At 51.7% G+C, this 15,597-nt stretch overlaps 1 protein-coding gene across 2 annotated transcripts in view; it reads left to right on the forward strand.

Moving 5' to 3' along the window:
• The window catches only part of dock1 (dedicator of cytokinesis 1), a 134,102-nt gene that overhangs the window by 94,406 nt on the left and 24,099 nt on the right, over positions 1–15,597 (forward strand). For both annotated transcript variants that reach the window (XM_023830845.2, XM_023830846.2), the window contains exons 30-36: positions 8,974–9,052; positions 9,982–10,082; positions 12,137–12,195; positions 12,554–12,702; positions 13,789–13,874; positions 14,036–14,192; positions 15,387–15,427. In XM_023830845.2, coding sequence (XP_023686613.1) covers positions 8,974–9,052; positions 9,982–10,082; positions 12,137–12,195; positions 12,554–12,702; positions 13,789–13,874; positions 14,036–14,192; positions 15,387–15,427 — 672 coding nt within the window. The remainder of the gene's footprint in view (positions 1–8,973; positions 9,053–9,981; positions 10,083–12,136; positions 12,196–12,553; positions 12,703–13,788; positions 13,875–14,035; positions 14,193–15,386; positions 15,428–15,597) is intronic.

The raw sequence follows: 15,597 nt of genomic DNA on the forward strand, positions 1-15,597 counted from the left end.
ATGGAGCTGGTAATGCTCTGCAGCCTGGGCCACCTGCACAGTCACCTATTAAATGCACCCCTCCCCCCACCTAACTAATTGGAGCCCTGGGGATCCATGTTTCCTTCATGAGGGGCGGACAGGTTGCATTTTGATGCAAGTCGCATGCAGCTGAAATGGCAGGGGGGACAGTGGCACAGCGGACTCACAGAGAATTTTTCAGCAGATACGATGTATCTGTGTGGAACCGGTGTGTGACTCAGCAGGTTTGGACACTGATTAGAAGGTTGCCAGTTCATGGTCCCTGGGTCAAGAGAGTGATGTCACCGTTTGGCCCCTAAGCAAGGCCCTTAACCCCCAGTCACTCCAGGGACTGACCCTCCATTTCTTAATTGTACATCACTTTGGATAAAGGCATCTTTTAAATGAACGGGATGTGTGTCAGAGGGAAAGCTGTAGGAGAGAGAGGGGTTGATGAGAGATTGAAGGGTGGTGGACATGATGAACCATGCAGAGAGCTATCGGAGCATGTGTCCGGTGATCTCACCAGCCCAAAGCATTCAGCAATCTGATTGGTTCATTTATGTATGTAAGCCACGCTTACCCCTGAGCTTTGCCAGGGATCACGCTGAGCAATTTGGGTTCCTCTCATTCAGGCAGGTGGCCCTCTGACCTCGCTGAGCACAGTTCTTCCCAGTTCCGTAATGTATGTTGTTTTTGCTTCGTGAGACAGAAACCATTGATCTTGATCTTGATCTTGATCGTGATCTTGATTAAATTCTTGATCTGTCCTATACAATCCCTGTTTAAAACACAGCCGTAATGTGTGACTCACTTTACAGTGATTAGTGCTTTTATGATGCTTCCTGCTATATGAGTGCTTCACAGGTTATTTCCTGCCTCTAACTGCCAGAAATTCTTCTTCTTGAAAATGGCATCTTAACATTCGGATTCAATTGCTTCACTTTCCTGTTGGTCTGAGTGCAGTAGTTTACATCTGAGAAATGCTTCCCGTTCCTTTACCTGGGATTTAAACATCAGCAGTATGGGGGAAGGTGACTGTCATGTGACGAGCATGGCTGGTTAAAGCCTGAATAAAGTGCGTCATGGTGGGAGCAATTCATCAGTAGTTTCTCTTGCTGGTGTCATTCTAAAAGTTCACGTCTGCCTTTAATTACCCTGTGTGGACGTGCATGACATCCAAGGGATGTGATAGAGGAATGCTGCCAAGAAGGTCTGAGAGAGTGCAGGTATAGACCATGAGAGGCCTGCCTCTCTAAAAGCATGCAGGTACAGACTGCTGGGGACCTGCCTCACTGAGAGTGTGTGGGTGCAGACTGTGTGAGGATTCTGATAGTGTGCAGGTACAGTCCACGGAAGGCCTGCCTCTATCAGAGGGTGCAGGTGCAGACCATGGGAGGCCTGCCTCGCTGAGAGTGTGTGGGTGCAGACTGTGTGAGGATTCTGATAGTGTGCAGGTACAGTCCACAGAAGGCCTGCCTCTATCAGAGGGTGCAGGTGCAGACCATGAGAGGCCTGCCTCTCTAAAAGCATGCAGGTACAGACTGCTGGGGACCTGCTTTTCTGAGAGCATGCAGGTACAGACTGCTGGGGACCTGCTTTTCTGAGAGCATGTGGGTACAGACTGCTGGGGACCTGCTTTTCTGAGAGCATGTGGGTACAGACTGCTGGGGACCTGCTTTTCTGAGAGCATGTGGGTACAGACTGCTGGGGACCTGCTTTTCTGAGAGCATGTGGGTACAGACTGCAGGAGGCCTGCCTCACTCTGAGTGTGTGGGTGCAGACTGTGTGAGGATTCGAATAGTGTGCAGGTACAGTCCACGGAAGGCCTGCCTCTATCAGAGGGTGCAGGTGCAGACCATGGGAGGCCTGCCTCGCTGAGAGTGTGTGGGTGCAGACTGTGTGAGGATTCTGATAGTGTGCAGGTACAGTCCACGGAAGGCCTGCCTCTATCAGAGGGTGCAGGTGCAGACCATGGGAGGCCTGCCTCGCTGAGAGTGTGCGGGTACAGACTGTAGGAAGCCTGATTCTCTGAGAATGTGCAGGCACAGACTATAGGAAGCCTGAGCCTCAGAGCCTGTGGGTGCAGACTGCAGGAAGCCTGCCTCTCAGAATGTGTGGGATCAGTCCATGGAAGGCCTGCCTCTATCAGAGGCTGCAGGTCCAGACCATGGGAGGCCTGCCTCGCTGAGAGTGTGCGGGTACAGACTGTAGGAAGCCTGATTCTCTGAGAATGTGCAGGCACAGACTATAGGAAGCCTGAGCCTCAGAGCCTGTGGGTGCAGACTGCAGGAAGCCTGCCTCTCAGAATGTGTGGGATCAGTCCATGGAAGGCCTGCCTCTATCAGAGGCTGCAGGTCCAGACCATGGGAGGCCTGCCTCACTGAAAGCGTGATGGTACAGACTACAGGATGGCCTGCCTCTATCAGAGGGTACAGGTACAGACCGCAGAAAGCTTGCCTCTCTGAGAACATGCAGTAAAGCCTGAAGCTCAGTGAGCTCCCCCCCTCCCCCACTGGCATTTACACGTTAGTACAGATGGTCTGTATTGTAATTTTTGCACAAAAAAAGCTAAAGTGGCAACTCAATTACGCCTCTTTCTCTCCCTCCATCCATCAGAAGCTTAATTAAAGCTCACTGTGCGCATAAGAAAGCAGCCATTCTCCTCCGCTAAGCCGCTAAGCGTGTCACATGCCCCGGGAGCGAGGGCTCCTGAAAGCGAGCGCCTTACACTCACTAATGCTACACGGAGGGACCACAGGCAGGCCTGTTCAGCCCGATGCCGCGGGCAACGGCCTACACCTGCACTGATGCCACTGAGTGCGAGAGATTAATCCTGTTTATGGGTAATTAACGGGGCCGGTCAGTTTGATATGACTTATGACGAGATTAACGTGTTGCGGTGCTTAAGGTACGTGGTGCCGGGGTTTACATGGCTGGATTTTATCTTAATTAGCTGTCTTTCAAAGCAGTGCTTCTCAATCCAGCCCTCAGGGACTCCCCGTCTCCCCCCCCCCCCCCCCCCCCCCCCACACCTGTACCAGGTATTCGGTGTTCTTGATTGGCGGGAAGCTGGGAGGGAGCATAAATGCGGACCGGCTAGGAGTCCTCACGGACTGGGATGAGAAACGCTGTTTTAAACTAAAGCAGGAGGGTATAAAAACTGGACCCAGTGGGATTTAACTGGTGCCCTTGTGCCTCATGTCCTGTTTCATCCTTTTTCCTCTGCTGTCTGTTTATTCTCCTGAGATCCCGCAGTTCTTTTTTTGTCCTCTACAGAGGACATCATTTTAGCTCATATCTCTCATATGTACATGCTGTTTGGTTAAGTCCTGCTGCTCCTTAAAGTGGACGCTTAGAACTTTAAGATGCTATCGCATGTGGGGGTGTGTTCTGGCCAACTTCCTCTCCATGTCAAATCAAAACTGTAATCGATATAAATTTTTATTTATTTAGCCCCTGGGTCTCAGGAGGATCATTCAGTTGCTGAGCTCTGCTGTAAAGCCTGCTTGTGTCCCAAAGATTCTCTGTATCTTCTCTCTCTCCTCATCCTTTAATTCTACCTCTGCCTGGCGATGTGTGCCGGGCCCTTGTCCATGACGAGCCCGCTGTCAGGTAGCCATTAAGGTGAAATGCAGCCAGAGTCCAATTACAAGGTGTTTTTTTAAAAGAGGAGAAATCTTGCCTCATTGTCATTATTGTTTGGGTTCGGTTTCCGCTTCATTTCCCAGTTAAGTGGCTGACAGTGGCGGTGACGTATGGCCAGGCTCGTTTGCATGAGCTTAATGGCACGGCCATTCTTTACTGTGATTCACTGCTGTCCCGTAACGCGCTGCCTTGTATTGCCGCTCGCGTGTGTCTGACGCTGACGAGCAGGACGCTAACAGCGAGAACCTCTGCTGTCACGTGCCAACCATCAGCAACAGGTTGTGGATCTGCATTATCAGATCTGCTGGAAAGACCCACCTTCTGGGAAGTGAGTCAATCTGCCATTGAAAGTTGCCAGTTAATGGCCTCAGTATTTAGAGTCCAACTTGTCTTCAAATGACTGAGTTTGAGTGGCTTCGGGACAGATTTATGATTCAGATGTGGATGCACACCCCTCTATCCCGCCGAAGGAAACGGCCTATCCTGGATCTTCTGTCTTGACTCCTGGACTATACACTGTTATACTTTATAAATCAGGACTTCCTTTCCCGGCCCAGGAGGTTAGGCTCCCCGTATGAGTCTGGTTCCTCCTAAAGTTTTTCTGCCCGCTGTCACCTGACTTGATCTCATGGGGCTTTGGGGAGGGACGATGTAAAGCACTTTGAGACAGTGTAATATTGTGAAAATGCACTATTTAAATAAATTGAATGGAAAGGAATGTGGTGTGCAGGGGAAAAGCAGGTCTACATGGTGCTTATTGAAGGGTAACCACCTTCAGAGCCAGACTTAAAGGCCGATGATCTGATGTATTAGGGGTGGATGGCGGGGCAGTGCAGAATGGGGAGGCCTGTTCCGGCGAGGCTGCCTCCCTTCCCAGGGCCATTATCGGCGGGGAGCTGTCCAAGGTGGCGAGCGTCTGGCCGCTGCCCTGCTGCCGCTCCGATTCTGCAATCTGCCCCCATCTTCTCATTAAGACCCATCCGCTCCTTGCCTCTTGTCTTCTCCGGTGCCTCTGAAGCCTGTTTCTTATATCTCTGCCAGATCAATTGGATTAAATGCCGTTTCACCCCCCTAAACCCCCCCCACCCCCCCCCGCCTCCCCCCAGCGCTCCCAACCAAGATGGGGGCTGCCTGACAGCTTCTGAGTCCCTCAGCATTGCAGAACCCTTTTAACAGTGGCTTCTAATTCTCCGGAGTGTTTCTCTGTGTATTGAAATGTTGCATGCATGAACTTCAATTGTACAAGATAACCGCAAATTTAAAAATAGGTCTTTCTGGCTGGTTGCGATGATCTTTGAATGGCTACGTTACATTTAAAGACCCCCCCGTCCTTTTGTTTAATGTCCCATGGCGCTGATCCCTTTCTTCCTGTTACCGCCCGCCCCCCCCCCAAGAACTTCCCATCCTCGACCTCGAGCAGCTCTGCTTTCTCCCTGCCAGCAAGCAGTATGGAAACTTCGAGCCTGTGAGTGAGTCTGTTTGAGCGGGAATTCTCTGTGAAACTCGAGCACTGCCCAGGGAGGCTGTCGGAATGTCGCCGGCCTCCGCTGCGACCCTGCGGGACAGCTTGCATAAGTTCATGCATGGGTGCAGAAATCGTACAATGGACCGCGGCACTGGAGATGTAGAATGCAAATTATAGCCTTGGAAGGGAACACATTTAAATGAGGCTTATCCTCCCCACCTTGATCTTGGTAAGAAGCTTTTCTGGGCTTGTATACAACCTCTTCGGACCCCCAGGTCCATCTGGGGGCCTCACCTGACCACAGACCCTGTAGGCATCACGCTCAATCCGAAACCCCGCCAGTGGACCATAAACCTTCCCCAAAAACACCCCAGTCCCCTTTTATCAAGCGTTTTACCTCTGGCCCAATCTATTCGACGGACAGACACCCAGACAATCTGTAGATCCCTTTAATCGGATCAGCAGGTGATGCAGGAAGAGGTGAGTGGCTGGCAGTCTGGTCCAGTCCAGGTCAGTGAGGTGCAGGAATCCCGGTCCAGTCCAGGTCAGTGAGGTGCAGGAATCCCCATCTCTAATGACGCTGCCACGGCGATGGTCAGAGTCCCGCAGCTTCGCCCCCCTGCTCGCTCGCCTCCACATTAGTATTCGCCGTAAGGGGCTCACGTGGAAGACGAGGGGGGATGTTCCGGAACGGTCCAACGGGAGAAAATTGCTTTGAAACACACGGATCAGCAGTCAGGTCAAGGTCAGAATTAAACATGCGTAGCCTGGTGCGAGGAGGGAAGCAGTTTCAGATGTGAATAGATAGAGCAGGAGCCGAGAATACTGGCGATCAGCAGCGTGATCAGCACCTGTTCTTGTTTCATACTTAGGTCACTCCGCCGACTGGCCGCGCGCATGAGAATCAGGACAGAATATAGGATCCACACCTTTTTTTTTTTAGCTCAATCAGTTAAACTGTCGTCATGTATCCAATCAGACTAAAAATCTTCTTGTGATTTTCTTTGTGACAAGCCATCAGCCGCGAAGGTGAGTGTGATGTGGCAGAAAGAGACGGATGATCGCGGACATGCCCTGCCCGTACAGCAAGCCTCAAGTTATATTAGCAGTTCAGGAGTGTGACCGACCTGCCTCTGTCTCCTCATTTTCCCCATTATTAAAAAATTAAGGTATAAAAACGTAAGTTGGTGTAGTACGATGTGTGCCAGTCGTGTTTTCACCTGAAAGTGTGTATAATGTCATATAGAGCCATGCAGTAGGTAACCAAAGGCGTGTCGGTCTCTTGTGGGGTTATCAATATTCAGTATTAAATCAATGTTAAATATTCATATAAATGTTACACGGTTCCGGTGATTAATGTTGCAGGGAGTGTGTCGTTCAGGGTAGGAGCCTCCCCAAGCTGAGAGGGGGGGCGGTCTTCCCATAATCCGCCGAAACAACTCAGAACCGTAGGATTTCCCAGCCGCATTGCACCAGAAAAGCCCCCCGCCCCCCCGCCATCAAAAGCATTAGCATTGAAGTATTGACCTCTAACCTTAAACGCAGGCTGTTGCCTTACTCGCCCCATGAGAAGCCGGTTAATAATTCAGCTAGCGTGACCCTTAGCGCAAACTCTCACGGAAACGCTGAGTGTGAAAGGTGTGCTACGGAGCAGCTGAAAAGTGACTGGAGGCTTCCTGTATGATGATTACCCAGAATGCCACGGGTACCCGTCACCTCAGACGGCTCCAAATACATTTCCACATTGGGGTTTTTATTGTAAAAATCGCGTCCTGCAGCCGCCTGCCCCTGGGTGCTTAGGTCTGTCTCACCATCGTTTAGTTAGCCCGCCCCGCTAATCGCGCCCCGCTAATCGCACTCCGCATACGGCTGTCGCTGGCATGCATCTAGTCAGGAGCTGAGCTGTACGCCCCCTTCGCCCTCCCACTGAATGGACCTCCTCTTCACTCATCTTTTGTATTTATTTTTTTCCCTTGCAGGATTCCTTTTCATCGCCAAATCGCTCATTACCACCATCTGTGTTCGCTGTATTTGGCCTGGCAGGTGGGGCAGGCGCTATACCTTCTCTGCCCCCCCCCCCCCCCCCGGCGAGCCAGGCTTTGTCTCAGAACCAAACGCGGTGGGGGTGTTTCTTTGGCCAGAGGACTTTTTCCCGCCTGCTTTAATCTGCCAGTTATCTGCAGCGCCGTCAGAGCCGACGTGTCGCGCATCAATCCTCGTAGCCGTCACTTGGTGGGAATGTTCGACGGCTCCAAGGGCCCAGGGACACCCAGCCTGCTACAATGGAGCCATGCATCCTAGTGGCCTGATTGATGCCTGCTGTGATGTAATAACACAGGTCACCTGATACTGCCTCGCCGAGACACTATTAAACGATAACAGAGCTGCTGGGGGCGGGGAGCAGTTCTGTTAAACCTCTTCTTGCCAAAGTAAACGACTAACGGCTTTGCCAATGAACCATCTGGAGACCCTCGCTTGCTTGCATCGCAGCCCATCCCTGTTTACCGTGTGCTGCCCGGCCGCATCCTGGCTGTAAGATGGGTAACGCCCCAAGTGAACGTCCCCTTGGGAGCGTTTTAGAGGCATTAGCCGTCAGAGGGGGCCACGTGCCCCTGTCTGATTCGAAGGCGAGGCATTCAGGTGCTGTTGCTAAATCTGTGGACTGAGCGCGCCTCTTTGTTCCAGCATGTTTATTGTCGTGGTTGTCAGGACCTCTCCAGAGTTTGTCGTAAACGCCGTGATCTCAGTCAGTGAATACGATACACCATTCTGTACCTTGTTGTGTGCTTATTATGGATCCAGGTGTGTTCCCAGTGTCCCTCCCAATATGGGCCTTTCGGGCGACGTGTTATCACAAACTAATTAAGAAAGTACCTACGTTCGAACAGAGACATTACCCGCGCATCTGTTTATCTGTCCTGTGTGCCTCCACAGGTGTGTGTGAGTAAAGCCACTCTAGAAATCGTATAAGAGAAAATCAATGTCTGGGTTTTGGCTCTCCACCAATAGAGCATAAGCGGGCTTTGGTGGCGACAAATCAAAAAGCCTTCTCATCGGTGCATGCCCCGCCCCCACCTCCCTACCTGCTTAATCAGTTGTGGTCCAAACTCATTCATCACTTAGTTAATGCCTGCCCACTGTCAGAGCGGCAATTAAGTTTATTATCTGTGTCTTGTTCAAATCGACTGCGTAGATGCCCTTTGCGCAAAAGGGGCTGTTTTAAGGAAGCCCGGGTCGACTGCGACACATTGTTTTGGAGTTAATTAAGTGTGTTCCACTTGTTCGGCGCGTAACGCTCAGTGGCCCCTGTTTTTAGGGAGGTGGTAAACGCAGTTAATGCGGGGCTGCGGTTTCCTGCACCATTCGTGGATGCAACGAAGATGCAGATGCCAGGCGAACGCCGCCTGCCGTCGCTTGTTTCCTGTCAATACTTCAGTTGTATTGTAGCTTAGGGTGGGTCTTCTGGCAGGCTGTATTGATGGCATTCACCTCCGCAGGCATTCCGTTGCATTCTGCTGGCCCCCTTCCCAGCTTTTTTGATCGCTGTTTGTTGAGTCTTCCTATCTGTTGGAGTTTTAAGGTGATCTGAGGATGTCTTGTGCGGTGATGAATAAACATGATCGTACGCGGATTCATACCCTCCCTGGGCTTATCATGGGGTTCCTGGAGAGCCTGGCAAACTTTAATTTCCGAAGCGTACCTCTGAAGCGAGCAGGAAGCCCTTGTGGATTCCTTGGATCAGTACATTAAGCAGGGAATTAGACTGAGACAGGTGTCCGTCTTTATGCTGGATAACGGCTCTCAAGCTGCCAGAGGACTGGAAAGGGTCTAAATCCAGCCACCCCCCCACTGTCTTCCAGAGTCTTCCTGCGGGCCATCAATCAGTATGCAGCCGTCCTGAACAAGAGGTTCTTGGATCAGACCAGCTTTGAGCTCCAGGTAAGCTCCAGGTGCCTCCCTGCTCCTGTGCTTCTGTTGGAACGATGGGCCTGGGTTTCTCACGGAGACATGATGCTTTGCGGTTTTAGTCATTAGATCAGTGGAAACCTGTGAAAGACACATTTGTCTCACTTTCATATGGATCTGCACGTTCTTTCAGGTAGAATCAGCCTGTAGAGCCTTGTGGCTCTTCTGGGTCTCTAGGGGAGTTTTCCTCCTCGTCTGCTGGTGGGTTGAAGTGATTAAGGCTAGTGCTGCTGATACAGTATGTGCAACGGCTGGTTTCTACACTGTAGTTACCCAGGATCCCTTGTCCTCTTCCCTTTTCTGAGGGAAACACAATATCACAAATGTCATTTTTGCGTCCCTGGCAACGGTACACGTCACCAAGGGACTCGGAATGGAGTTCCCAACAATAAAACGTAACCTAAAGTTCAGCTGAAGTTTTATGGATTATATTGAAGGAACCGGCCGTAGAGAGGAATGTGAGGTTTAAATGCCTTGGGGCCGATATTTTCCTACTCCAGTGCGTCCCCAGAGGGCGCCGTGGTGTCCCGAGGCCCCAGGGTTTGAAGTTCATTCTCTGCTCCATCTTCTTACCTGCCTGCTATAGTATGGATAAGGCCAAGCCTCAGCAGAAGAGAAGAGACAGTACGCAGTTTATGGTTTTATATGCCAGTTTTTGTTTTGCCCATTCATGGACAGTGTAACTAGTCCCTTGTTCGCAGTTTCAGTAGGTGCCAGGATCCCTGTAGTCATTGTGATATTTGCTGCTTGCTCTTAATAGCCCTGGGTAGTGTGTGTGTGAGAGACGGCGAGAGGCAGAGCTGTGTGAAAGGCACGATAGCAGGGCATTATGGGTAAGTAAGTGTGCCTGTCATTCTGAAGTCCCCCTCTTCACCCTCCCCGTGCCTCCTGCCTCTCCTCAGCTCTGGAACAACTACTTCCACCTGGCGGTGGCCTTCCTCACCCAGGAGTCCCTGCAGCTGGAGAACTTCTCCAGTGCCAAGAGGGCCAAGATCTTCCACAAGTGAGTGTGGTCGCCGCCTCCTCTTGGTCTCCGCGCTGGCCGCTAGCCGCTCGCCGCCTTCCTCAGCCCGCTGCCGTTCCCTGTCGCAGCCCTGCTGCGGCGCTCGTGTTAAGGTCACAGCTGTGTGTGAAGCTTTCTGCTCTGGGGGTGCTGCTCCTCGTTCTGTTAGCTTTGGGGAGCTCCCGTATTGGGCACTCCGACCCGCGACCCGGCCGACCATGATAAACGGGGGCCGATTGCGCCTCGCTGGCTGCGCGGTCACGTGCGATGTCGCATTCTGCATCTATGCAGCACTGCCATGCGTCGGAACCAGACCAGCCTCCTTATTGACTCATCTGAAGCCTCGGCTTTTCCACCTACTTCAATTTATCGTGGTACGGTGCACCCGCTTCCCCCCGACGCCCGTCGCTAAGGACCCGTCACCGTGTAACACACCTCCCTTCGGTGGTCTAGGTCCCTCCCGCCGACCACAACCCATGGTTCTTGTCGCACACCCCTCCTGTCGCCCAGCTTCAAAGCGGCCATCAAAACGGCCATTAAGATGTGAGAAGGTCACCTTCTTTCGGTTTATCCCCCCCGTTATTAGCGTACACCCTCAGGGCGCGGGGCGCTGTGGCCCCTAGCCAGCTGCGAGGCTGCTTTCCCAGCGCCGCTACACGCCTTACTGGCCGGAGTAGAGCACTTGCATGCTGCTGCTTAAGGTGAGATCCCAGGTGCCGTTTGAGATATCGTTTCTGTGCACTACGCTGTTGGGCTTCTTTGTTCAGTGTGGAATTTTAATTTCATTTTCATCCTTCGGAATCGCTAATTTTTGTTTTTGTATAAGTAAAGTCTGTTAGTGTGAGCGTTATAATTATTCCCCCCCCCCTAAAATGCACATGGAGTGCATAATTTAAAGACAGCCATGTGCTGGGTGCATGCAGATGACACACAGAGGGAGCCACGCCCCCGCCTTCAGCTGTCATGGATTTCAAACACGTCACCATCATGTCAGCTTCTTGCTATTTATATAAAGCACAAACATGTGCCAGCCCAGTCCAGCCAGCCCAAGACATCAGCGAGGTTCTCACATGCAGTAAGGCCCAGTGGCCATCCTATGCATTGCAGTGCATTTAACACTGCATGCGCTTGTCATTGACACCTTTTACAGGGGACCCCCCCCCCCCTCTCACACACACCCAGCTCACTTATTGAAAGGGACCCGACAGAGAGTAATTACGCTAAAATGAATAAGGCAAGGAGATGGCTTTTAATATCCCTGTCAAATCGTGTGCCATATTGGCTGAGAAGCATAATGGGGTCGTATCAATTCATTATTAATTTGTTTGTTTTGAATGTACGCGAGTGTCAGTGAATGCACAAAAGCACCCGTCTGTCGGCCATTATTATTATTGCTATACGTGTTTCAGGGCCAGATTGCTACAGAGTTAGCTTCCTCTCAGCGAAATTAAGTTTAATGTGCTCCTCGCCATCCATCTGACCGGATCCCAGCATTGTTCTGGGGACAGGAATCATCTGAGGTGTCAGGATGCAGCTGTGGGTCTCAATTGGGAGCGGGGGGTCAGGGGTTATTTATAAAAGTGATGGGGGGGGGTGTCATTTAAATTCCCACATATCATTCTTTTAGTATTTTTTTTTTTCTCTCCTCAACCGAGCTGGGTGCAGCTGAAGTGCTTTGACTGGTATTGGGCTGTCATCTGAGTGATGCGTAGGGGAGCCGATTGCCGGGTGGGTGGGGCCATCTGCCCCCTGGGGCCTGTACTACGAAGCGGGGTTACTGGCTTATCATGGTAACTTGTCGGATTTAAGGTAGTCTGGGCAAAATGTAAGTGAACAAATATGAAGTCCATTTAAACTGTGGTACCTTAAATCCGACAAGTTACCCCGATAAGCCAGTAACCCCGCTTCGTAGTACTGGCCACTGGGCTCCAGGAGGATTCTTAAGCTGGGGGGGGCTGATCGTGTGAGCCTGCGAGAATAACATTCACACTCGCCCCCCCCCACTCAGCACTCCACGCTCTTTTATTCACTTACGTGATTCTTTCATCTTTTAGGTACCAAGACATGAGGCGGCAGATCGGGTTTGAAATCCGAGACATGTGGTATAACCTGGGTAAGCCTGGTCGTCCTCGGCCTCATCAGTATCCGCTGTTACGGTATCAGGAAATGTCCGTCCACTACTCTTCCATCTGCTTTTTTGTTTTTTGTAATCAGTTTTTCTCACGTGGGATTTGAGGTAAGCTAAAAACTGATATATATAAAGAATTAATAGGGTCCAAACCATATTTGTACCTGCAGCAAAGGGCTGAGCATGTCAGAGAGAGAGAGGCGTGTCATGCTAAGGTTCCTGGGAGGGCCGGGCCGCCGTTTCACCAGCGGCTTCTCCTGTGTGGGCAGGGAGGGGGGGCCTAAGGGGGGGCTCCCTCCAGCTGCATGATCCATCTCATGGTCGTGGCTTTGCTCTCACACAGGTCCCCACAAGATCAAGTTCATCCCGGAGATGGTGGGGCCCATCTTGGAGATGACACTGGTGCCGGAAATGGAGCTGCGCAAGGCCACCATTCCCATCTTCTTCGACATGATGCAGTGCGAGTTCCTCATCACCCGCAGCTTCCAGCGGGTCGGTTTCGGCGTCACCTTCACGCCCTTGCTGTCCTGGGGCCCCAAGACAGCTGCTTAAGGGGGTTCTGCTGGCGTGGCGGTTTGTTTGGGTCACGTCCCCTGAAACGAAATCAGTCAGATGACCTGCAGTTGGAGGTTGTGCTGCACGCTCTGCAGTGTTCTTCAGGGAAGCCAAATCCCCATGATATTGGCCGTTTTCTCTGTGCTTATTTCCCCCGTTCAGCTGCCTGCACGTGAGATGCCGTCTGATTGGTCAAAGCCCTTCTGTTATTGAAGTGCATCCCGGGCCATTAATGCTCTTTGCGGCATCTGGTAAAATTAATTCCAGCCCGCCGCCTTTACCGTGCGGATCCTGTAGTCGGCGAGGCCCCGCGCGGTTAATTTTGAGCGCAGGCCGGCCCCTGGGACCCGTCCGTCTTCCTCTCAAAGGCAGGATTCCGGATCTCGGCATTCCGGAGCCAGCAGGAGAGAGTCTTTGTTGTGCGATTGCACTGTATCCCTGAGGCGGCCTTAGTGGGTTTCCCCCGCAGTCGCATGCAGTTGGTTTTTCATTGGATTGACCTCCTTTCTGTTACAGACAAGCCTGTGCCACCTCCTTCACCCCCCCCCCCCCCACCATGCAAAATCCACAGCTTGCCGGATACGGCACTGCAGCCATCTCAGCACGATGCACCAGCATAGTGGGAGGGGTGTTCAGGAGGGGGGCGTAAAATGCTTTATTTTATCCAGCTTACCACTACTGGGCTTTCACAAATGTGCTTAATAATTGGTTCATTAAGTGGTGGAGGGACACGGCCCCATCACCTTGGCAAAGGCGGGGAATCACAGCTGGTTGTGGCCTACTGTCCTGCCCACCCCCCCGCCACCTCGCTAATTCACTGACCCAGTGGGTACCCATAAGTGGAAATTAATAGATTAGCCAGAGCTCGTGGTCGTGGCACCTTAAAATGAAGCGGAGCTGATCCCATCCCCGTCTGCCTGAACCCAACGCTGCCCCAGAGACACGGGCAGCGGGTAGCTGCTCTGCCAATGAAACGGATAACGAGCCCGGCTGATCATTTGCACTCGCTCCTCCTAATTGCAGTTCGAGAACGAGATCATCACCAAGCTGGATCACGAGGTGGAGGGTGGCCGCGGGGACGAGCAGTACAAGGTCCTCTTCCAGAAGATGTGAGTGTCACTTAATGGCTACGAACGGGAGGTGGCGTGCCACATCATTATAATTGCGCCATGGTGCCCCTTGGAATAATTAGTGTAGTAATGAGCTACAGGAGTGTACCCCCCCCCCCCCCCCCCCCCGATTTGTGTTGATGTGGCGCCATATTCCCCAGCCTTCAGGAACATTGTCGCAAGCACAAGTACCTGGCCAAGAACGGGGAGACCTTCGTCACACTGGTGGTGAGGCTGCTGGAACGTCTGCTGGACTACAGGACCATCATGCACGACGAGAACAAGGAGAATCGCATGAGCTGCACCGTCAACGTGCTGGTGAGGCCGCGACCAGAGGCCGTCGGCACCCGCACACACCTCAGCCGACTTCTGTGCGTCTGCCCGACTGCCCGGACGAGCACTCGGCTCTGTCCTGTGTGAGGCTCTGTGTTCCTGCCTGAGGTCTTCAGTTGTTTAAGCACCACCGGATCTGAAAATCGAAACAGTCTGTTTTCTCTTGGAATTTGGTTCCGTCATGAGTATGTGGGCAGTGAAGCTTTTGGCAGGATTGAGTTGGTTTCCATTGTTTACCATAGTATTCACTATCTTGTTTACCCTCCTTTTGGTCAGCTTCCTTACATTTCACTTTTGTATATTGTGCATTAACACTCTAATACTAAAAGGTGTGTAAAATTCCACACATTCGCACCTTTCACCTCCTGGTTTCTAAACTTGTATCCATGCCGTTGCACTCTTCTTCTTGCACAGATGCACTGGTGCCCTTTGTACCCGCTTCATAACCCTGGGGACTGAGACTCCTGTTCCTCTCAGCCTGGTCCTCGGGAACCCCAAGACAGTCCACATTTTTGCTGCCTCCCAGCACAAGTGAAACCAAACCAATGTGAATGAACCAAACAGGGCTCTGAATACCTGGTAGAGGCAGCTGGGAGGGAACAAAAACGTGGACTGACTCGGGCCTCATGAGGACCGGGCTGAGAAACACTGCTGTATATCTCAGTGTGTGAGCAGAGCTGACCGCAGCCTCCGTGCCCCGCCTCCGTCCCCTGCCTCCGTGCCCCTTCCTGATTTGCCTGTCCTCACTCTGGGCATTCCCCATTGTCCCTGGGCGAAATTAATTTTCTGTTCCTCACAGTAAGCGCCGTGCTACAAGGTAATCAGATCTGTAAGAGGTCCATCTCGCCAGCCGCCGACATTGATTCTCTTTTGTGGAAGCTGTTCTCTGGAGCGAGCTTTTGGACTCGCGTCTGCGTTTAATGGCCCCTTTTTCCCGTACTGCAGTATAACCGATTCGGGGAAATGCCCAGAAAGGCGGAGTTCTTGGCATTAAGAATCAATGTAAAAGACTGGGTGTGGGGGAAGACTGTGGGGTTTTAAGTAGATTTTTGGTCAGTAACCAGTGGTTTGGATTAATTCTGTTATGCTTTGTTTACTGCAAAAATCCAATAGAGATTTAAACAATAATCATGTTAAAATACTTGTCATGTGTGGTGATGAGTTTTGTTCTTTCTCCAGAACTTCTACAAAGAGATTGAAAGGGAGGAGATGTACATAAGGTATGAAAACTTCCCAATCTGTTTATCATTGACGATCGTTCATTTCCTTTTGGACGGCTGTGCTGTGTGTGGCCACAGGGTGGTGCCCTCTTTAGTGTGGGCAGGCACCTGTTAATCTGCCCGTGTCCATGTGTTTGATCAGTAAATGGTCGGCACTAGTCTGTAGTCAG

Source organism: Paramormyrops kingsleyae, chromosome 20 (genome assembly GCF_048594095.1).
Source record: "Paramormyrops kingsleyae isolate MSU_618 chromosome 20, PKINGS_0.4, whole genome shotgun sequence".
Classification (NCBI taxonomy): domain Eukaryota; kingdom Metazoa; phylum Chordata; class Actinopteri; order Osteoglossiformes; family Mormyridae; genus Paramormyrops; species Paramormyrops kingsleyae.